Source organism: Tyto alba, unplaced genomic scaffold, assembly GCF_018691265.1.
Source record: "Tyto alba isolate M040663 unplaced genomic scaffold, T.alba_DEE_v4.0 Super-Scaffold_40, whole genome shotgun sequence".
NCBI classification, from domain to species: Eukaryota; Metazoa; Chordata; class Aves; order Strigiformes; family Tytonidae; genus Tyto; species Tyto alba.
The window spans coordinates 30,197,342-30,219,733 of record NW_024881316.1 but is presented as its reverse complement, the minus strand read 5'-3'; the positions used below and the strand labels follow the sequence as shown (position 1 = coordinate 30,219,733).

At 36.2% G+C, this 22,392-nt stretch overlaps 1 protein-coding gene across 2 annotated transcripts in view; it reads right to left on the bottom strand.

Moving 5' to 3' along the window:
• Positions 1-20,528: 20,528 nt before the first annotated feature.
• Positions 20,529-22,392, bottom strand: part of SNTG2 (syntrophin gamma 2) — a 280,675-nt gene continuing 278,811 nt past the window's right edge. For both annotated transcript variants that reach the window (XM_042803276.1, XM_042803277.1), the window contains one exon: positions 20,529-20,778. In XM_042803276.1, the coding sequence (XP_042659210.1) occupies positions 20,647-20,778 (132 nt within the window). In that variant the 3' untranslated portion in view covers positions 20,529-20,646. The remainder of the gene's footprint in view (positions 20,779-22,392) is intronic.

The following is a 22,392-nucleotide window of genomic DNA, read 5'->3' as shown; positions in this document are numbered from 1 at the left end:
GCTGATGAGTGCAGAACTTGTATTTCTTAGAGATTTAGCCAGCACTGGAGCATGCTCTGACTGCTCCGAATTAACTGTCACCTCTTGAGATCTCATCTGAGACAGAGAAAAACAGCATAATTTGCTGAGGCAGTGAATATACCTGCCTTATCAAAAAGGTGAGTTTTATGCAGGGTTGCATAAAAGATGTTAAATACTCCACTGCCGTATCAACATTAGCTTAGTATGAACAAAGTTCTTGTGGCATAGGAAGCACGTCTTGGGTAATGTGATGTACTTTCACCATTGGAGAGAGAGATTAGCACAGGCTGGGAAAGACAGATGCAGGAAGGTTAGGATGAGGTAGAAGGTGACAGAAAGAGTAGGTGTATCTTTTAAATGGGGAGCAAGCAAAAAGTGGCAACAATAATGGGCAGAAAAAGGCATAACTTTCCTGGAATTCTGCCTGTGCCGGTCACAGTAATTATATGGCAGGACGAAGCTGCCAGCAGCAATGTTTGTTTTCTGTGCAACAGCCAGGCTGTGGTATACATAATTAGCAAGCAGATGGCTAGAGCCCCACAGGGACCATAGTTTGTGATGACTTTTGCACTCCACTGCTTATGCCATAATATCCTTTTTAAAATAGTGCATGTGCCAGGTCTGAGTAATGGTTTAACAGATGCAGGAAAGTTTCTCTGAGATCCAGGAAGGAGACGTTCATAAAGCTATGGATATTCCAGTATGCACAACCTTGTATGAGTGCACATATGCTCCTTTATCCCTGAGAATGACAGGGACATACAGATTCAATGTGGGAGTTCAAGGAGGAGGAAGGTGCAGAATACAGTGGTCTCATGTCTTCCCTTGAGAGCCCAGTACTTTATGGCCGACATTATGTGGTGAACTGACGGGTTTGCTCAAATTTTGGACTGGAGAATTTGGATCCAAGATCTGGAGGCCAGATGCTGTTTTAGAAGATTCTGGAAGGCTGAACAGGCACAGGCATACTGTGTTTTAGTTACACAGGCCCTCTTACAGAAATGTGAATGGTCCTCCATTAAAAGTATCATCAGTAACATCCTATGTCTAATAATATTTTTTTAATATTTCAGAGTATCTTGTATTGATCAACTACAGTAGCTCTCAAGAATAAAAAGCTTGCCAGAGAATGAAATAGGTAAGAATGAATTGGCAAAAAATAGTTAGTCAAGAGGCTTTTGGTATTTTTAAATACAATACTTATGTGAAAATAAAGTTGTGGCCTCTCATTTAAATCTGCTTCATGTATCACTGTTAACCTTGACCTGTGTGTTTAAGCCATTATATTCAGGTAGCTCAGCTGTTGCTGCACCCTTTACAGACTCTTTGACTCTCTGCTTTTCTTCACTAGCTTCTGTTCAAACACCCAATTATTTTCTCTTTTATTTTCAGCTGTATTTCATCTTGAGTTCATTTATCACCTGAGGTTTCACTTTTTCTCCGTGTCCCCCACCTTGGCCAAATCTTTGAGGTGTAACAGTGTCACCCTTTCTTTAAAGTGAGTACATCTAATCTCTAAAGTGAGTTGGATAGGAGCACAAATTACAACAAAAATGCTCTGAAAATACATAAGATTTAAATATTATGGGAAAGACATTAAAATACAAGGCCTTCTCCTTTTGAGGTCCTTTCTTCCAGCCTTGATATTTTTTCTAGTAATTTTCAGTAATTTTATGGTTGTAACAAACTCTATTAACTCATCTGCATCACCAGGAAATGTCTTACCTTACAACCCCCGTTTGATCCAGCTCTATTCAGTGTTTTTTCCATCCTGCTTCCCAATGCTCACTCCAGTTCACACCTCATTATGCTCAGTGTGAGCATCGAAAAGGGAACACCACTCTGATTTTCAGTCAAAGGCACAGACATATGCCACATTTTCAGGCCAGGACACCCTGCCTCCACCCCTTCCCTCACTTACCTTTGCCTGTCTCACAAAGTCCCTCTTGCTGACTCCACATTTCTACTTCCAGTTTTCCAACCTTTCCTCATGGCCCCAGTCTCCATTTGCTCTCCCTTTCTTCATCCATCCCTCTCTAGCTTCCTTCAAATCCTTTGTCCTTACCCTTCTTCTTGTGTCCTGCGTCTCTTTTAATTGTCAACCATTCTCCTGACCCCTACCACTATTTTGGATCTAACAGGGTGGGTCTTACATGCTTTAAAAACCATGAACAGGTAATAATTCATGCTAGTGAGATAAATATCCTTCAGGTAAAATACTTCGATTTTGTACTGCTTGTTACCAAACTGTCAAACTGGTGTAGGTTTGCAAAAATCACCTGGAGCTGCTGCTGGGTTGAACAATACCCACTCTGAGAGCACAAGAAAAGTCTGTTCTACAAATTGGAGCTTGTTGCAGCTTCTTAGGTAAGAAAGTGAGCTGTTAGACCAGCCACCTCTGTGTGGGCTAGGCAGTAAGTGTTTCATCCAATGGGAGTTTCACAGATGGCAGAGATACTGAACAAGTAGTCAAGATCTTGCTCTACTTTTGACACCATCAAGTAAAGTTCCTCCTTCAGATGCACAAAAGCTGCACCTGAATCATTAAATAAGATGCATATGAACAACAAAGTCCAGCTCTCAGAATAAAGAAGACAACCTATTCTCCTTGGGTACTTAAAAAGTAACTTACCTGTTTCTCTGTCAGGTACAACTCTGCCAATCCTGAGTTCATGGGCTTCAGTGAAGACTGCTTATGACCTAGTTTAATAAAAGTGAACTGTGAAGAACAGGTCCCTTTTTTGGAAAAAGTCGGGAAGCTTACAACCAACAGCAACCAGCATTAAAAATTTTAAGAACAAATGAATTGTTATTACTTTAAAATTAGCCACTGTCTAAACATTTTTTTTTTCTGACGTTGAAAAATAAACATTTTTTCCCAATCAGCAGGAATTTTCTTCTCTTTTGAGCTATGTACTGCAGAAAATAATTAAGCTCTGTGATTCCAAGCATGAAGTAGAATAAACCATCTGAAATAGTTAATATAATTTTGTGGAAAGCAATTACACCTATTGCCATGAGAAGCACAATTTACTACTACAGGGAAGTGAAAAAGTTCAATATGTCATAGTAAAATTCAATTTAAGATGCACATAAATGAGACCTTCCTCATATCTCCACATTGTTTTCTTTGGAAAGGGGACCAGAGGTCAGGATTACACATCCCCAGATGAGTGCCCTGCCTGCTGGTTTACAGAAATTTGCACCTTAATCTGTACTCTCCCTCCTACCCTCCATAGTAGCACAACCTCAGCAGGAGGCCTAAAAGTTCTGCCATTCATAGCAGCCTCTTGAGATGAAGGCAGCTATGACATTGCACCTAAGGGCTCTGGCACAGGCCAAGGCAAAGAGGAGTAGTTGCTTAAAGAACATGCAGCCCCCCTGGCTATCTTCTCTGCCCCTCCTGTCCTTCCTGCACTGCTGCTGTTCAGAGTCTGGCACACTAAACTTGACCTTTTCAGGGCCTGCTGGAGTTAAAATGCCAGACTGTGAACTACAACGCAGTCACATATTCTCATCTGCTGCCTCTTCTCAGGGGGTAGCCCTGTGCAGAGAAAGGGGAGAGGCAGGAAGCAATACCAGCTAAGAATACAAACGCTCCAGGAGCTTGCTTGTGAAAAGAACATTCCCCTCTCTGGGTGCAGTGCTGTAATCAACAGGCAGTTAAATAACGGGGTCACTTTGCCTCTCCTTACCTGAAAGTACATATTTTAATAGATATGGCGCTGCCATGTCATTATTTGAAGAGAGTGGTCTGACTGCACTGTAAAAATGCATTATAACATCAAGCCTTTCCCTGGACCAAGCAGCCTTCCTCCCAATTGCCCTCTGCCTTTATGTGGAAAGCACATATGTAAATATGAGGTATTAAGGACGTTGAAAGATTTACAGCCTTCAGATTTGGTGACAGAGAGAAGAGTTTTTCTGTGGTTTCTTCTCCAATCTCTACTTTCAGTTTATCTGTATAAGTCTCAGTTTGGATATACTTTTGGGATGCTAAGATAATTTTTGATTCAAAGACCAAGAAATGGGGTGAATAAGTGTGTTAACTACTTACAGGTTGGTTTTGATTACACTGTATTAGTATTACCTAAGAAAACAAGCTCAGCTCCATTATTAGCACATACTGTTTTTCTTTTAGGTGTAAATTTGGGATTTATTTTCATTCAGAATATATTGTCTTCTTGAAATACTGTTATTTCCTTTAGGAAGAATTTATTTTTACAATTAACAGTCCTTACAGGTGGATGATTCCACTGTTAACAATAGGCGTATCACCTATATGATGGTAAACATGCTTTCTTCTTAGAGGCTAGGTATACTAGAAGAGTTTGAAAAAAAAAATTGTTTATAATTTTTTTCTGAAGTCCCTTTTTCCATCATCTGCTCAGTAGTGTTGACAGTGATGATAATGCATCATTTTTATCTCTGTTAACAAAGCAAGGAACAAGGGTACAAAAAATCTCAAATTGCAAATCTGAATTATGCCCAGTTTTGAAGACTATGGACATTTTGCTGTTTAGCACCTTTCAGTTCAGGATTTCAGCACTGATTTCTCACTGAAACAAATGTATATCATGGTCATTATGCCTCCAAGTAAATCTCAGCTGTCTGCATTTAAACCATGGGAAGTGGGAATGCTGCTAATTCCTTATTCTAGATTATAGACAAAAGCCAGACCTCAACTCTGTCTTGTTCTGTCTAAACCTGAAAGCACTTGTTATGCATCCCTCTCTCCAAACCCTGATCTCCATAGCTAAACTGGTCTTCATAGTTGAAGGAAGCTGCTGTGGCCAGGTGCCCTTGCTTGTTGGTCATGAGGAGGAATGCAGGCTGCATCATGGGTCACATCTAGGCTTCAACATAGCAACTAGATCAAGACAATGACGATTTATTAAATGGAAGGTGAAATGTGACTAAAAGTCCTTTACCGATCCAATTACAACACTTTCATTTTAAAAAGTGAGAATCCCACCAAAACACTGGTGATAAAATATAAACCTGAAATAGCTGCTAGCAAATCCCTTATATTTATTTCATAAATGAGAAAAAAACACCAATGAGCAATAAATTATTTATTCAAAAACATCTATACAAAATAACACTCTTGGAGATAAACACTTTTACATTTTTAAAGTGCATCTCTTCATTGCTACAATATTTGATTTACTAATTTACACTGTACATTCATAATTTATAAAAAAAATAAATGGTGAATATTTTTCCAGTTGGATGTTAATAACAGTGACAGTGAGCACATATTCCATTATAGAAATCACTTTTGAAGTGTGTACATATACAAACTATTCATATCCAGATGTAAAGACAACACTGACAATAGCAAGAGTATCACTATAAAGTGGAATTACAGTGTACTGTACGATAATAGATTCTCTTGTTATAAAAGGTTATTCAAAAGTGCAAAATATATACACTCTGCCTTTATATTACTTCCTAGTTTAATCTTTACTATTTATTAAATCCCTTTCTGACTTCCTGAACTGAACAGATAAAATTACAGTAATTTTACACTATGTAAATCTACAATCATGCACATGTTGCAAGGCTGCATTTCCAATAAAATAAATAATAAAAGCAAAGCTACACACACAAAAAATACTGCATTTCAGATGCCTTTTTTAATTTGTCAACTGAAATACGTAAAATGTGTAAGAAAATATATAATGAATACCATTTAGATGTGAAACATTACGAGTATGAAAAAATATCGTTAATTTTTCCTTGTTCATTAATTATGGGATTACATGTAAATAGATCCGTACAGTAAGATGATCACATTTATGGCATCATTTTGTTGCACATTATTTTGGTCCTCAATACAACCTTCCACCTAGAGGGAAAGAAACCTGCAATATGCACAAACTTCTAGAAAATCAACAGACATTTAATTTCCATGAGGCCAAGATGAACAACATTCAAACAGTCTCTATGTGCCTGTATAGAATTTTGATATCTAGTTAGGTTTGACTCTATTACGAATTGCTGAACTAATGCATTTTTAGGACAGAGATAGTGGACTCTCAGAAAATAAGATATTGGCTGCAATAGAGTATACTAATTCAAATGTTTTTCTTAAAAAAGAACTTCTGAGTTTATGTTATGTGTAGCTTTAAAACTGAAAATCTTGTGCTAATTACCTGGTGTAGCTCACTGATTTTTTTTTCCTGTGCCAGAGACTTCAATATACTTGATCCTTCAAAATTCTGTCAATTACTGAAGAAAAGATGATATTTCCCTTTCAACAAATAAAGATTTGCAGGGTAGAAATAAGAACAAATGGGAGTTAGAGGGGAAAACCTGATTGTTAACATCACCACTGATGTTTTAATCCTAGAAGCCCTGAGTTCTTAAGGAATTCCAGTGACGCCCGTTGACTTTCAAATGTATCTCTGGAAGTGGTTTAAAACATCTCCTATAAAGTGTCCACTGGATATTCACATAACTTTTTCTTCTTTGAGTGAGAAAAAGAAGACATTAAAAAGAATATCTGAAAGATACACTTTTTCCAATGAACAACAGTACACAACAATCAACTTTATGCTGTATTGTGGGTTGCTCATCAGAATGTAAATCAGCTCTAGACATCATTGATAGTGACATCCATACACAGGAGAAAAGCATTAATTTCATTAAAAACCTCCACACTTCACATCCATAATGTTTTTTTGCAAGTTTTCACCAAGCAGTGGCAATTGACTTTTATTTTGCAAACAAGATCACATGATGGAGGGGAGGAGAAGCAGTGGCTGCATATTTCAAACTGATCATTTTGAGACAGAAATTCCCACAACTGTAGTGCACGTCTCTGTTATTAATGGTGTTTGCCACCCACAGTGAACAAATTTACTGTGGTATTTGAGATAGAAATTCCTGGAAATGCTGATACAAAAGTAGGTGTGGGAATGCTATTAATATAAATTTCAAGGACACATAACAACTACTACTCTCAAATAAGAAGTCAGTCAGCTTTCCCTTCATTTTACTGCTTTCACAAAGAACAATGTCTTGTCTCCACATTGTTACAGCTAAGTGAAACCTGAGCACATTCAGAGAACTTTAAATCCCCTTAATTTGAAATCATAAGTGATTTATGGAATGCTATCTTTATCAACCTAAACCATTATTCATGTTTTTGTTGAAACAGGACTAGTATTACACTAATATACTATGAAATATGCCAAAAAACTTGAATTAAAATTACCCCCCAATCTTACTGCATAACATTTCATTAATTTTCTTGGTTTTTTTCAGTGGATATAAAGGGAAATACAGATCTGAGCATCTAACATCATAAATAGTTATTTCTTTTTTATAATAATGAATTATATAACAAATACTCAGGTTTTTTAGTGTAATAGAATAAAGATAATGCAATAAGTACAAATAATGAATCATTTATGTACACCAGATGATGCCATGTGCAAGTAAATTTTTGAAATAACTGACATTTCATATTGTCAATACAGTGAGCTATCAGGAAGTTCCAAAAGGGGCTAAAATCTCAACACCCTCATTCTTTGAGAGATTTAAGAACACCAAAATACTGGCTGAAAATAGGAAATTTTGAACAAATTGATTAACAGAGTGTAACATTTGGTTTTCACAGGACAGGAGTAGAAGCACTAGACCAGATATCAAAAAAACCCAGTAACCCAACAATGTTGTAGTGATCTGACCTCTTGGAGAATGGAATTTAATCCTCTGAGAGAATGTTAAAAAAGTCCCCCTAAAGGGACGGATGACATTATAATCTGGGGAACAGGATAGTGAGATATACATTTATGTGCTTCGAGAAGAGATACAGAAGTACTTGTATTTGCAAAATCACTCACTAGTACAAAAATTTAAAAAAAAAAAGCCAAAACAAACAAGATCTCACTTTCTCTGATAGGACCACTGTTACTTAACAATGGAGTGGTGTTTCTGCTCATGCTGTGTAAGGAATTGTTGCATAATTTTCTTTTCCTGCTTTTCACATCTCTGTAATCGTGTACACTGCCCACTCTTGTCTGTGTAAGTTTCTCAGGAGACACGCATATTCTCAGGAACCTGGCTCCATGCTGTTCCAGTGGAGCTCCAGTTCGCCTTTTTGTTTGTTTGTTTGTTTTTCTTTTTTTTTTTTTTTTTTTTCTTGTTCACATCCCAACAATCTAATTTCAGAGAGTTTAAATACAATTTTCTTTCCCACCACTGAATTCCTATTTAAAGTTACTTCTAAGTGTCAGTGGTCTGACTGTTTATGGAGTAGAATATGCAGGACTGCTCTTTATTACTAACACTGCACACAGTTATGGCATAAAGAAAAGTGATTCAACAGAAATAAGTTACACATGTATAAGAGGTGAAGTACTCATACATGCATTTGCAATGTGGTCTGCAGACAAGAGCCTTGTGAATGCAGTTATTTCATTTGCAAGATGATTTTATTTGTTTTGTCTTTTTGATCATAATCACATTGTATCACAAATAGTTTTCTCACCAAAAAAATTAATTACATAACAAATATTTGAAATTAAATGGAAAGTCATTCCAGTACACTTATCTCTTATTATAAAGTTCGAATTAGCCCATTTTTGCCTGTATATAGTGAACAAGAGAACTGCACATATTTTGGGCAGTGAATTAACCCAAGATGTTTCACTCTAAGTCTTCTGTGTGAGGAGGCACCATTTTCAAAGTGGAGAAAAGTAGTGGGTGCTGTGGTCATCGTGGTGATGAACAAGCTGAGGAAGTACAGCTAAAATCACAGAATAATATGGAACCAAGACAATTAGGGAACAAAAGAGGAAGAGGAGAATCAGATACCTCTCATTTTCAGTACTTCTTGACAGTGAATTAGTTTCTGCCCTGATCTGCAGTATGGGAATTTTTAACAAGTATTTCTCCATGCCTGGCTGGTCACCCTGAAAGCTCTGCTGTTATTACAATGGAAGAATGTGGAAACATCCTTATAATCCAGGGCCTGTTTTCTGTAATGGAGCTTGGGAGCAGGAAAACTTACAGGCTGAGAATTCCACAAGCGCTGGAACCTAGACCCTCAAAAGTCTCTGCAGTCTAGACTTAGACATCTCGATCGCTAGTTGGGAAGAATTTTCAAATGCACAGCAGTTGTGCTGGGATGCATGGAAATCTACTTTGTTAATTCATAAGCACACTTCCATATTTGGTTTATACTTCATGTTAGGGTATCAGAAAAGGTTTTATTTGTGGTGGCAGATCTGTTCGACAAGGGAAAAAAGCCAGAAACAATAGTTAAGCATAGATAACCAAAAAGAAGTACAAGAAAAAAAAATATCAAATGAATATATGATTCCCTATCATGATTCATCCTCCTTTTCCTTCTAACAGTTAAGAATCAATTTTGAGAATTTATTTGTTTCAGGGATTGAAACACAATTCCTGGTTTCCCTTCCTTTCTCATGTAGCACTACCTCTCCAGCAATACTCTAATATGTTACTGACTAATTCAAAAATTTACTGAAAATCTTCAAGAATTAAGTGCTATAGAAAAATATATCCAAGAAAGGGTCTCTCCTGCAGAAGGTCTGTGCTTTAATGCTTCTTCTATTGCCAGCAATATCTCTGCTCCTTGGCAATTTTGTTTGTGCTACACAAAGCCACTGAATAAGTCATTGTGCCTTTTCTACATTAAATGATCTGTTAATCGAATAATTTTCTGTTCAGCTCAAGCTCAGCCTTCCACTACTTATATTTCTGCAGGGATAATTGAATTTGCCCTTTAAAGCTATTACAGTGACTTCAAGTTTCCTATTCCTCACTGAATTTCACAAGAATGGTATTTACTGAAGTGATTAATTTTATGACAGAGAACAAGGGACCCAGCAGTATGCTGAATGCATTTCACTGCTGGGTCATGAAACAACTGTCTGTGTGAAGAAAACCAGGGCTGCAGCCAGGCTTGCCTGCTAGCACCTTGCTGATGTAAACTTCTTGTGATCCTGTTTGACTAACGGAGGTTTTGGGGCATGTAGAAAAGATTTAGGAACCCTGTGCTAAAGGAAAGGGGTTTTTCCCCTTAAGGAGAACTTTTCAGAATATTTGCCCCATTTTGTTTCATTTTTAATTCAAGGAAGGAAAGAATTTCGCTTCTGGGTCAAAACAAAACTCTTCCTCGCTCTCAAAAATCTGAGACAAAATGCACGTAAGAAATGGTGAATCTTTGCTTTCTGACAGCACAGGGAACATGCAGGATGTAGGGCCTCCAGCAGTAAGACTGGTGATAGCTCTGGGTAAGGCCACAAAGGAGTTACGCAAGCATTTAATGAGAGAAACACTAAGCAATGATGGAACTGAACAGGCTTCTGAATGACCTCTCACATTTGAAAATGCTGTAGTATTACAATTTAAAGTCTGACTTTCCTACTCTGCATAAGTATGCTGCCATGAGTACAAAATAAATGTTTTAGTTTGATATCAGATATTATTAAATTTAAAAAAATAAAGGTAGCTTTTAATAGAATTTTCAAGTGCATAAAGTGTGCTTATTTTCTTACTCTTCTTTTACTCATAATGTAACTACTTCTGCGTGCTCTTGCCATATTAAGAATATTTTGCATAAATTTTTCTATATTTTTAATTTCATTTCAAACCACCACTGAAACACACTTCTAGTGGCACTAATCTATTTGACCTGAAAAGTCAAAGGATAGATTCACAGATAAACAACCATAGGTAACCAAGCTATTACAGCTTAATGACTTCCACTCATCAGCTGAGGCAGAGCAATCATCTGTACGCATACTCCCAGTCGGCTGCAGGTATTAAATGAAACATGCTCAATAAACAACTGTGAAGGTCTGGGAATTCCAAGTGGGGACCTGTAGTGAGTAGATGGTTGCATACTTAGCAATTTTAATTATTAGTCCTTGTTGGGGGAATCTAAATAATCACTTATGTGCAATACCAGAACAGGTAGATCCTTTTCCCACTGCAATATCTCTTCATAGCGAGATGGATGCTGGTTATAGATCTCTGTCTCCTAAGCTGCCTCTAATGAACCCCTAAGGATGCTTAACAGCCTGGAGTCCAGTCTCTGATGTTGTCACTAACTACAGTTCAGAACTTACCCTGGTCCCTAGCTATGTATTCTTTTTGTAGGTGTTAAATACATCACCTTCTTGTTCTTTGTTAGCTGGAGGTTGCTCTCTGTTGGGAAATTCAACAGGGAGTCTGCAAACAGACTGCAAATAGCACATAGTGAATGGGGGGAATGGGCACAAGAGGTCTGTCTACACAAGTGATTTTTGAAGAGTTGATTCAGTCTGGGAACTCCATTCTAAGTATTTGATTTTGGTCCCTGGTTTTCTAGGTTATGCAATTCTTAGCCAGACACACAATGATAGTTCTTATGTCCAACAGTTTGTATAATATCTTAATACAACAAAACCATGACTAATATGGAGATATTCTCTATTATGCTATAAAAATATTCTTAGCTTTTGTAGTAATTAATGAAATGCCCATTCCCTCGGTTTCAATTTTATCTGGAGTTCGAACTCATTAAAATATATATGGACACAGTTCTGGCAATTTTCAAACTCTCTGGTATTGAAGAAACAGTGACCTGCCCTGTGTAAATACTTGTTTTTTGTTTTTTTTTTTAAATACAGTTTTTATCTCCTAACATTTGATGCAACAGAGACATAATTCATCCAATTTATCTTCTAGAAAATTATGGGTGTGTTTTTAATGTCAATTTTAAAAAAAAGAATGTGGGAAAAAGAAGATGGAACATGTCACTAAAAATTCCAAATCATACCTTTCTCCTCTTTTTTTTTTTTTTTTTTTTTTTTGTGTGGAAAAAAAAAAGAAGAAAAAAAAAAACAAAACCAAGAGAAACAAAAATAACATCAGTGACGTAAATTGTTGGATAACAGCTACAAAGATTTTTTTTTCAGGCAGTTGAATTTTTTCAGACCACGAGATGAGAATGTAACTAGAAAAGAACAAAGGTTGATTGATTTTTTTGAAAGAGCTATGACAAATGAACACAACTTATAATCTTTCAGAAAATTGACCTTGAAAAAAACGTGAAATGGTATGATAAATCAAAGGGTAACATATGTCACAGATAAAGATACACCAACAAAATTGAAGCAATCATTTAGCAAGCATTAGGTAAAAATGGGACCCACTGTTAGACACAGTTTAACATACGTGCAACTTTCAGCCAAAATACTTTTGCAAGCACTGTTAGAAAAGTTGTATAGCTGTAGACAGTAGAGAAAATGCTGTGCTTATTAAAAAGAATATTGAAAATATTTTTTAAAAATAACACCTGTATGATTCCTACTGGCCTGTATTGTTACGAAACAAAATATCAGTCATGTCAAAATAGGAGAACATTTACTTTGAATGCAAGGGAGCTAAGCGATTCTGACTACAAAGAACCACACTTGGAGATGGTTGGCAAAGCTATTTAGATAGAGAAAACAAAAAAAAACCAGGAAACCTACATGCCTCTTAGCTAGATTAAGTAAAATCATAAGAGAGCGTGCCATATAAATGGATTTACTACTTATGAAAAAGCATCTATTGTTGAGGGATGTATACTAATTAGCAAGGGAAAAGATGTACCACACTGTTGTGCCTACTAGAATATACCAAACAAGAATGAAGTATGGTGCAATTTTTTCCAAGAGGAAAATCAGTAAAATATCTTAATGATTAAAGCAGAGAAACCTTGTTTACATCCTTTTTATATGAGCATTCACAAATTATGGGATAATTTTCTTATTGCAATTGCAGATCTTTCTCCGCAGGATATAAAAACAGTGTGTGAGAAACTTATTAAGGGATTAAAAGGGAGTGAAAAATTGAGGGACTAGAAATGGTTAATGTGGCAACAAAAGTCATTAGAAGTACTTGGCTTTATAGAATTAGGATGGAAAAGATTATAACAAAACAAAAGAATATTTAAGATCATTTAGAGATCTTAGTAAAACTCTAAAAAAATAAAGTGAAACAAAAAGCAATGAGCAAATAAACTCGGGAAGCTTAATAGTGGTACTGTGAAGAAGTTAACTGTAAGTTAAAATGACTCTGAACTTAGAATTTGGTGCTGTCGTAACAGCATTCTCACCTACCATATGGAGTGAGTTAACTGAATCTCCTCAGCGCCTTGATCCAAAACAAGGTGAAGTGCAAATGAAGTATAAGTTTGGTTATGAATCTAATTTCTTTTCCTTTCTTCCTGCTATGACTATTATGGTGATGAGGAGAAATAAATCTGTAATAATGTTAAAAATGCTGATAAAAACATCGACTGCCACAAAGAACTGAAGCACCGAAAGGTCTTTGTTATTTAACCCTGCTGCTGCTTTGATGATACTAAGTTTCCTACTTCTCCCTGATTGCATACATTTCCCCATTTGAGTTCTATGAAGACACTAATGTATCTCGAACACCAAGATGCAATATATGCTAGTAAGTGCTGGGGATTTCGTGGAAGCTGCTGTGCTTTTAGCAGCAGGCAGATGGGGAAAACTGCAACCTTTACTCTGAAAATTCTTCATAGTATTGAATATAGCTAGAACACAAGACAAATGCAAATCATATCACTTCTCCATGTTTTGGTGTGGAACATTTAAGGAACGTTTTTTTTCCCAGTTTTATCCAACAATAGAATAATCTGACTAAACATATTAGTTCACTAAAGGATTTATACTGCAAAACACAGGAAAAGTTTTATCTCTAAAACCAATTAAATATTCATATTAAGTCATCTGGGGAATATTTGCCCAGCTTCTGTACAAAAAGAAAAGTGAGATGATTATGTATTCTGCTTATGGATGTTGTAGGGCAGTAATTTAGCTCAGCTCTGAAAGTTAATTGAACAAAGTGCTTAAAGACACAGCAGAAGGTCTCTAATATTTTTTTTTATGAGTAACTTGACGTTCCAAGAGTCAGTGTACTCCCTGGGACATAGAACCCATCTATGAATTAATACAATTTCTACTGCCTCATTGTAGAAATATTTTCTACTAAGCACTAGGTAGTAACTGCTAGCTAGAAAAGTACGCTGAGGTTTTTCTTCCCCCCTCTGCCTGTTCAAGGTGTTGACAAACTTCTGATTTATATTCCATTCACTTCAGGATTGTTTTATTTTATTTTCGTAATTCCCCAACATTTCTCATGATTGCTACTTTTTATTGTATTGGTATATAAATATGACAGTAATGCTATCTATAGGAAATTGAGCTCTCAAGAAACTATGCTTTAGCATAGGAAAATCTAGGTTAGTCAATGGAGAAAGATGAGTGCCTTTTCAGAATGTGATTCAGTCCACTGGCTTTAGGCATGTATTGCAGGAGGGAGTAAAGTACCCCCTGGAACTGCCAGTCTCATTTCACCGATTATGGAGCTGAGACCAACTGATTAACACAGACTGGACACATAATTTCTACATTAATTCATTAATAAGCATCAAGTATGATGTTTTCGTCATAGTTTAGAATTTAGAGTCTTGTAAAAAGCTGGCAGCTACTTAGCCTAGAAATATAAGAGAAATAACGTCCCAAGAGTAATTTGTAACCAGGAGAGAAAAATAAAGTTCTTACATTTGATTTCCTTTCCCTGTTTGGTTGTCTGGCAATCCTACAGATCTGGTCAGCTGAGACCCTTCTGCCACTCACAGCTCCTGATGTAGTGTAAACTTGGACAATAGATCATGTTTTTGCACTGAAAAAAGTCTGCAGTACATCTAGACTAGAGGTCTGAATACCTGCATAACTGTGACCCTTACAGGGCACCATGGCAGCCTTTCCAAACAAAAGATTACAGCTTTCATTCCAAATAGTTTGATTCCTTACTGAAAAGTCAGCAGCTTTTTCTGTAGGAATGAATCCTTTTACTGACAATGTAGGTAGCTGTGTACCAAGGGAACAATAGAAGAGAGGAGTTTTCATTCCCTTGTGGATTATTTAAAATTGTGTATTTTCTTGTAATTTTTCGGGTTAAGTCCTGTTTAAGTCACTGGGACTCAAGCCAGTGGATTTTGGCTCAAGTCCATGGAATTTAATAACTTTTTATTTAATGAAAAGATTTTACTTGTAGAGTTTTCCTGGTTGAACCAGATTAAAATACATCTTCAATTTTATCTTGCATGCTACACAAATCCCTTTTGTACTTCCTAATAAATTTACTACAAGGTCTTTTACTTCACATAACATAATCTCTTCTCTACATGCTTCAGCACAAAAGTACCTAAATATTTTTGAAGTATAGGTTAAGAAACAAAATACATGATTACATGATTTATTTTACATTACTTTCTTTGAAATATGTTCCTATTCATCAGCCATAACTCAATGAATAGCAATTTAAAGAACTACACTGAAAGAAGAATTTCTCAATGTTCTTCCAGGAGTGATAGGTACTTTTAGCTTTCATGCCTAAGTAAAGGAGGTTTTTAAGATTCCACAGTCTACCCATCTGTCCATCCCTCCTGTTTTCATTTTTTTCAGTGTTTTAGTCCATTTCCCATGCACTGGAAAGTGGGACAGAAATCATCACTGACATCTCTTTGTCTCTCACAAGAGCTTGGAGGAAAGGGTTCCCTTTCTAATGTTCACCTTCTCTGCCCTCACAAGCTTATTAGAGGACATGAACAAACTATATTAAATGCAAAATCAACCACAGCAGTCAACAAAAAACATAAAAATTGCATTGCTGTTACACATACTCAGCTCTGAACAGTCTGATGGAGAAGATATTCAGGTGAGTGGTGAGGCATTATAAAATACTGACAGTATTTTAGTAAAAGCATTTATGAAAGTATACTTTAGTAGAAGCATTTATGAAAATAAGTATAGTTATGAAAATATACTTAAAAAGGAATTCAGATATTTTAAAATACTGATTATGCTGCTACAAAGATCAGACGATACATTAAAGTTTTTGCGGAACAGGCATGCCTTGTCTGAAGTTAGTTATGAATTAATGTAATTATGATATAGGACAGGATTTTAAACTTATAGTTGCAAAGTTTGTCAGAGCTTAGCCCTCTACCCCCAGAAAAATTTTCTTGTTTAAGCTTCAGGTCTACTGGCTCAAGGACAGAAATCACAGTAGCTGAGGCCCTGCCCCCACTGAAGTCAATGAGACTCTCTGGTAACATCTAAATTTATAAATAAAATTGTCAGGGCCTGTTTTCTATCCCTGAGGCCATCTGGCAGGGTCTGGCCACATTCTGTCTATCAATCCCTGCTATTTTAAGCAGGGTAGCACAACCAAGCCACTCACTGGCACAGACCTGAGCTGACTCTTGCTTGACTGTGTCCAGGATTTTTTTGCTGCAGATTTTAATCACTGTAGAGCAAAAAATGACAGAAATTATTTAAACAAATCAACAGTATGATTCAAGTCCAGTGTCCAAGTCCATGCTGTACCATTTGTTAATTTGTCACTGGTGAGCCTTGCTCTGCTTTAAATCAATGGTACTACCCATTTGTGCAAAATCATGTTTGTAAATGGGATTGTTTTTAGCCTTTTAACCAAGATTTTAATTTAAATTAAAGACATAATCTGGATGTATAGAAATTATCCCGGCTTTACTCTGTTTCTAGTCATAAGTGGCTACCTTGATTTTGTGATGGTGCACAATTTTCTAACACTATGTTTGCATGCTTCTTTCCCCAGTCCGCTGTTTATGGCTCTGCTATAGCAAATGCCTGTTTCCTCCTACCCCTTATTCAACTCTGATACCACTTTGTTTCCCTAGAAAAAAAAAAATAAAGGAAAACTATATGCAAATGACTAATGAGGTAAGAACGAAGCTTAATATATAACAAGTACAAAATAAAGCATATTAAAATTTGTTTTCTGTTTTGATTATCAGTTAGATAATTGACGTCCTTGCTGCCAAAACACCACAAAGCAACTGTCTGCTGCCTCTTTATGCAATTCCTGAGAGGAGACAGCAGAAGATACCTACCTGCCAGCAAATATATTAAATATATTTACAGTTTGTGAATTCTACTCTTTGCTGCTAAAGACATCAACAGTGGTGCAAATACTCAAGAATTTTGATGGGGAAAAATATATATGCATGTTATGCGACACACACTCTGAAGGCAATGACAAAATAACATGCCATAAAAATATATAACAAAGGTGCATAAGCAACCAAAGAAATCTGAAGCACAACATTTTCACATGAGGTATATTTTACCCTGTTAAGAGAATTACAGAGAAATGCAAGGTGCTGTGGAAGTCCGATACAACTTATATAACATCTGACTAACTAGCAGTCCATTAGCTTTTCCCAGGCTCTGGCAACTTCCTCAGAAGACTGGCCTTTAGTCCCTGCAAGGTTCCTCATTAAAAATCTCTTTAGAGAATTATTTCTAAAATACAATCCTAAAATTCAGAGGGTGAATTTATAAAAAGTATTTCTCTAATATTCCTTGAGATTGATTTTGACACATCAGAAAACAGTACTGTCTTGAAAAAATGGTAGAGAACATAGCTCACCAAAGTACTACAAGAAATTAAAAATTTCTTGAAATAAATAACAAAATTACTTCAAATCAGTATAAGCAACTTCATATAAAAATTCTAAATGTTGTTAATGGAAATGTGCAATGGCCAGTTGCTCTTGCAAAAAAAAAAAAATAAATATATATAGTAATACTCATTTTGAACTGCAGAACTTTTGGTAGAAACGAAAGATTATTTAATAAACTAAGCTTAACTTTTTAAAAGTTTTTATTTACAGTATTTGGGGAGATATGATGTGTATTTAATCACGATACCTGACTGTAGTATTACTTCAGTACAAGCTCGTACAGTTTTCTACTATTCCATGTTAGTGTTAAACTTGATATATAAGAAAATAGCAGAACAACAAAATTGAAGGAATTTCATTATTCTTCATCCTACAGACACTCTGTCATTTATAATTGTTGATGCTGATAACTGAGAATTGATTGTAGAGAAAGCTATTTCAATGTTAATGCTATAATTTGTGTATGTTAAAATCTCAGTAAATACAAAGAGCTGAAAATAAAATGGAAAGCTGAAAATTAAATGAAACATTTTGAAAAATAGCATGTTTGAGAAAGGCAATTTTTTGATTGATTTAAAAAAATAGTATGAAATTGATATTATATTTGTTAAAAAACACCATAATGGCCATAAATATTTATTTATAATTAATAAAAATATTTCTTACCTTTGCTAAATATTTTTTTTAACAGGAGTTAGCACTCTTAATATGCCTACTTGCAAACAACATTAGAACCATAAACAACACTGGAATTGCAGACAGAGTCCCTACTGTTCAAATCAATTTCTCTGTGCATAACACTTGGCAACAGATAATCATTATGGTAGGATCAAATCTCCCATTACCTCTTCACTCGAGCCTAAAATTTAGGTGGACAGATAAGCATCCATTTAAATTAAGTGCCTGATGCCCCTGCAGTCTGCCACACAAGCTAACTGTCTTAAAACCTGAGAAGGGGAAGTTCTCTGACTAAATTTAAGCACTGAAATTGTGTAAAACCACTCCTCACCTGAGAGCTTTTAAAGGCACCTACCTCTTTTCCTTAGGATACCATAACTTTAGGCTTTTACTTTAGCAGGATGCTTTATTAGACTCCTAAATTTTAGGGAATACTTTGATGAATTCACTCCATATCCATTGTATCTATTTAGGATATTATTCTTGCTTGGTTCTTTGGTGTTTTTTAATTTTCTTGGAAAAAAAAAATGCCTGATTCTGCCTCAAAACTGCATTTGACAACAACTGAGACTTCTAGCACAGAAACCTGCAACATTTGGTATTACTTAGAGGGAATATGCCCTAAGATTAAAATGTCCTCCTTTTATATATATTTTTTTTTTTTTTGATAGCAGGGAGTATTATCTGTGCATATAAGATTTCAGAAGAAAGATTAGGAATATGTCAAAAGTAGAACCATATTATTTCCTTAGCAAGAACAAAAACCACTTCAATTGTATATGTCAGGTTTAGAGCTGTAGGGAAAAAAAGGTAGATGGCCCAGAAAAATCTTTATGTTTTGTTATGTTCACCCTATATTGGGAGCATCTTCCTCCAAACAAAACAGTTATTAAAGAAGTTTTAAACCACACAGAGCATCACATCAAAGGATAGTGTCAAGGCAATCTATGAATGAATAAATGAATGAATCATGGAAGCTTTATTAATAGATAAGAAACCCCTATGGTGAGTTTTCTAAAACTGAGTGCCTATAGTTAGGCTTCTTAATGGAGTCTAAAGCTCTTCAGTTGATCTACCACAGTATTTAAATATAGACTTAACATTACCTTGTGCATACACTGGGGCTACTTAATATGCTTAGAGTCAAGTGTGTGCTTAAATATTTTCCTTGACTTGAACTACAATACTTAGTGTTTTGCCAGAGCTAAACTCTCAGGCCTAAAAAGTACTGGACTGTGGAACTATAATTTTTTAAACATAGAAGCAAGATAAAAGTTCAATTCCTATGGCAGTTATCTTCAATAATTAGTTCTTTTCTACAGTGAAGGCTGTGGAAATTGTCTGTGCGCTCAGCACTTTTCAAAACAGACTCAGAGGCCAAATTTTGGACACACACTTTTGGGGGTATTGGTTGACAAGAAGCTCAACATGACCCAACAACATGCGCTTGCAGACCAGAAAGCCAACGGTATCCCGGGCGGTATCAAGAGTAGTGTGACCAGCAGGTCGAGGGAGGTGATTGTCCCCCTATCCTCTGCTCTCGTGGGACCACACCTGGAGTACTGTGTCCAGCTCTGGGTCCCCCAACATAAGAACGACATGGACCTGTTGTAGTGGGTCCAGAGAAGGGTACATGAAGATGATCAGGGGGCTGGAGCACCTCCCCTGTGAGGCCAGGCTGAGAGAGTTGGGGTGGTTCAGCCTGGAGAAGAGAAGGCTCTGGGGAGACCTTAGAGTGGCCTTCCAGTACTTAAAGGGGACCTACAAGAAAGCCAGTCAGGTACTTTGTAAAAAGGCATGTAGTGATAGGACAAGGGGTAATGACTTTAAACTGAAAGACAGAGGATTTAGATTAGATGCAAGGAAGAAATTTTTACTGCAAGGGTGGTGAAACAGTGGAACAGGTTGCGCAGAGATGTTGTGTCTGCCCCCTCCCTGGAAGGGTTCAAGGCCAGGTTGAATGGGTCTTTGAGCAACCTGGTCTAGTGGAAGGTGTCTCTGCCCTTAGCAGGGGGGTTGGCACTCGATGATATTTAAGGTCCCTTCCAAACCACACCATTCTATGTTTCTATGATTCTATGAAATAGTATTCCATGTTTCTAATAAGGGGCAGTATGTATGACCATGAGAGCAGAAATCAAAATGACACCACAAACATTACTGAATGAATATTCACTTAGAATTTTAGATTAATGCTGAAGATGACAAACTGATGCAGTTTGACTTAATATTTGTTAACTCATAGATTCAAAATATTTGATGAATTGTGAAAACTCTTAACGTTACATATAACACAACTATAGACTTATAAAATCACAAAGTTGTAATATTGTGCATGAAGTAACTACTTTCTTTAAGAAAATAATTTATTTTCCATAGTCACAACATATAATCTGATATCAGTTACTGTACATGTATTTTCTTGCAATACTCTGACTGTCTATGAATACTGGATCCACAGATGCCACTTTTGCTGCTATAAAGGAATGAATACAGTGTAAAACTGCCGTCAGATCCTGAAATTCAAGTTCCTGAAAGAGGAAGTAAAAGAAAAGAAAAAAATAAGAGAAAATGTGAATTCATATCCAGGTTTATAAATGCTTTACATAAATACAGAACAGCTTAGTAAATAGCAGCAGACTTTAAATGAAAATTAGAATTTTTATAGGGAACTGTAAAGTTAAAAATATTAAGGATATAAGATGTATATCTGTACCTGGTTCACTGGCACTGCCACATATCAGTTTATTTTTCACTCTGTGATACTTTATTGTTTGCATTTTACTCAGCTTGGACTATGAAAGCATTCAACTTGCAAGAACATCCAAATATCACAGCGTATTTTGAAGTATTTGTTAAGTTAAGGATGTTTGTGTATGATGTAGTGTCAAGTCACAGCCAGGGAGGGTGAGTAGGACACATACTTTGTCAGTCTCTGAAGGAGAGTCAGGTGAACAAGCTGGGAGGCCAGAAGCAGGGTGGAAGCTAAGGCAAAGTCACACCACAGCCTGCATATAGAAATATGGTGGGGTATGAAATTTATATGACCCAATTCACAAAGAAAGGCAGAGTTACTCCTAACCAGTTCTCAGATTCCCTTGACATTTTATATCTTCTGTACATGTTAAATTTATTTTTACCAGTCTCCCCAGACAGAAATGGAGTGATATTCTGATACAATGACAACAAAAATAATACAAGAAACATGTTCAATTTACATCAAACAACTTTTTGTAAAGTCCAAAGCTGGTAAATATATTGTTGGGACACTTGGGACAGTTTTTGGTTTGGGAAGAAGACATTTGTTTTCAACAACATGTTGGCTACATAGTAGTTTACTGAGGCACACTCCATATGCTTGTCTTTAAACAAAAAGCAAAGCACTGGACTTCTATTTTCTCTATGACAGTATTTTACGTATCTTCTCAACAAAATTACCTCAAACAGAATATTTAGAATTCAAGGTTACTGTTCTCGAAAAAACTCACCATCACACAATTTTGCTATCAAAGGTCATGTATTTACTACGTGGGAGTGGTTCTACTACTAATGAATGTCTTAAAATGTAGAGCCCTGACAATATTTGAGGGCTCTACTTTATAATGATGAGATTCTACTGATTTTTAAAAAAATTGTGCACAGTTTCTTTACAACATCAAGCACAAATAGTTTATTATCTCAGGGATTTTATTTCCCACTAAGAAAATTTATTATTCTCAGAAAAATGTAATTTTCAATTATCATGTACTCTCTTCAGCGTAAGTTGACAATAAGCAATATTACTGGGCAATAAGAGTAATAGAATGATATTCAACAAGTTCCCAATATATGCTCTTCCCAGGGTGTTACAGGCCTTACAAATGCGTTTATCTTCTATGAAACATCATAAAAACTACAGGGAAATGTGGAGCCGCGGAAGAACGACACGCCGAGACGGGTTCAATGTGGGTGATAGAGCATCAACTAACATGTCCCTTTATTGGTCCAGGGTACATATATTTATACAGACAACGATAATTATTATGCCTACTAGTCACTAGGTGATTGGCTTAAGCTCTAAAGGTCATATTCGCACGGTCCACCTACTTGCAGTTAGCTAACAGCACAAGCTTCTCATAACACTAAGTTTCTTGTGCCACTATTTC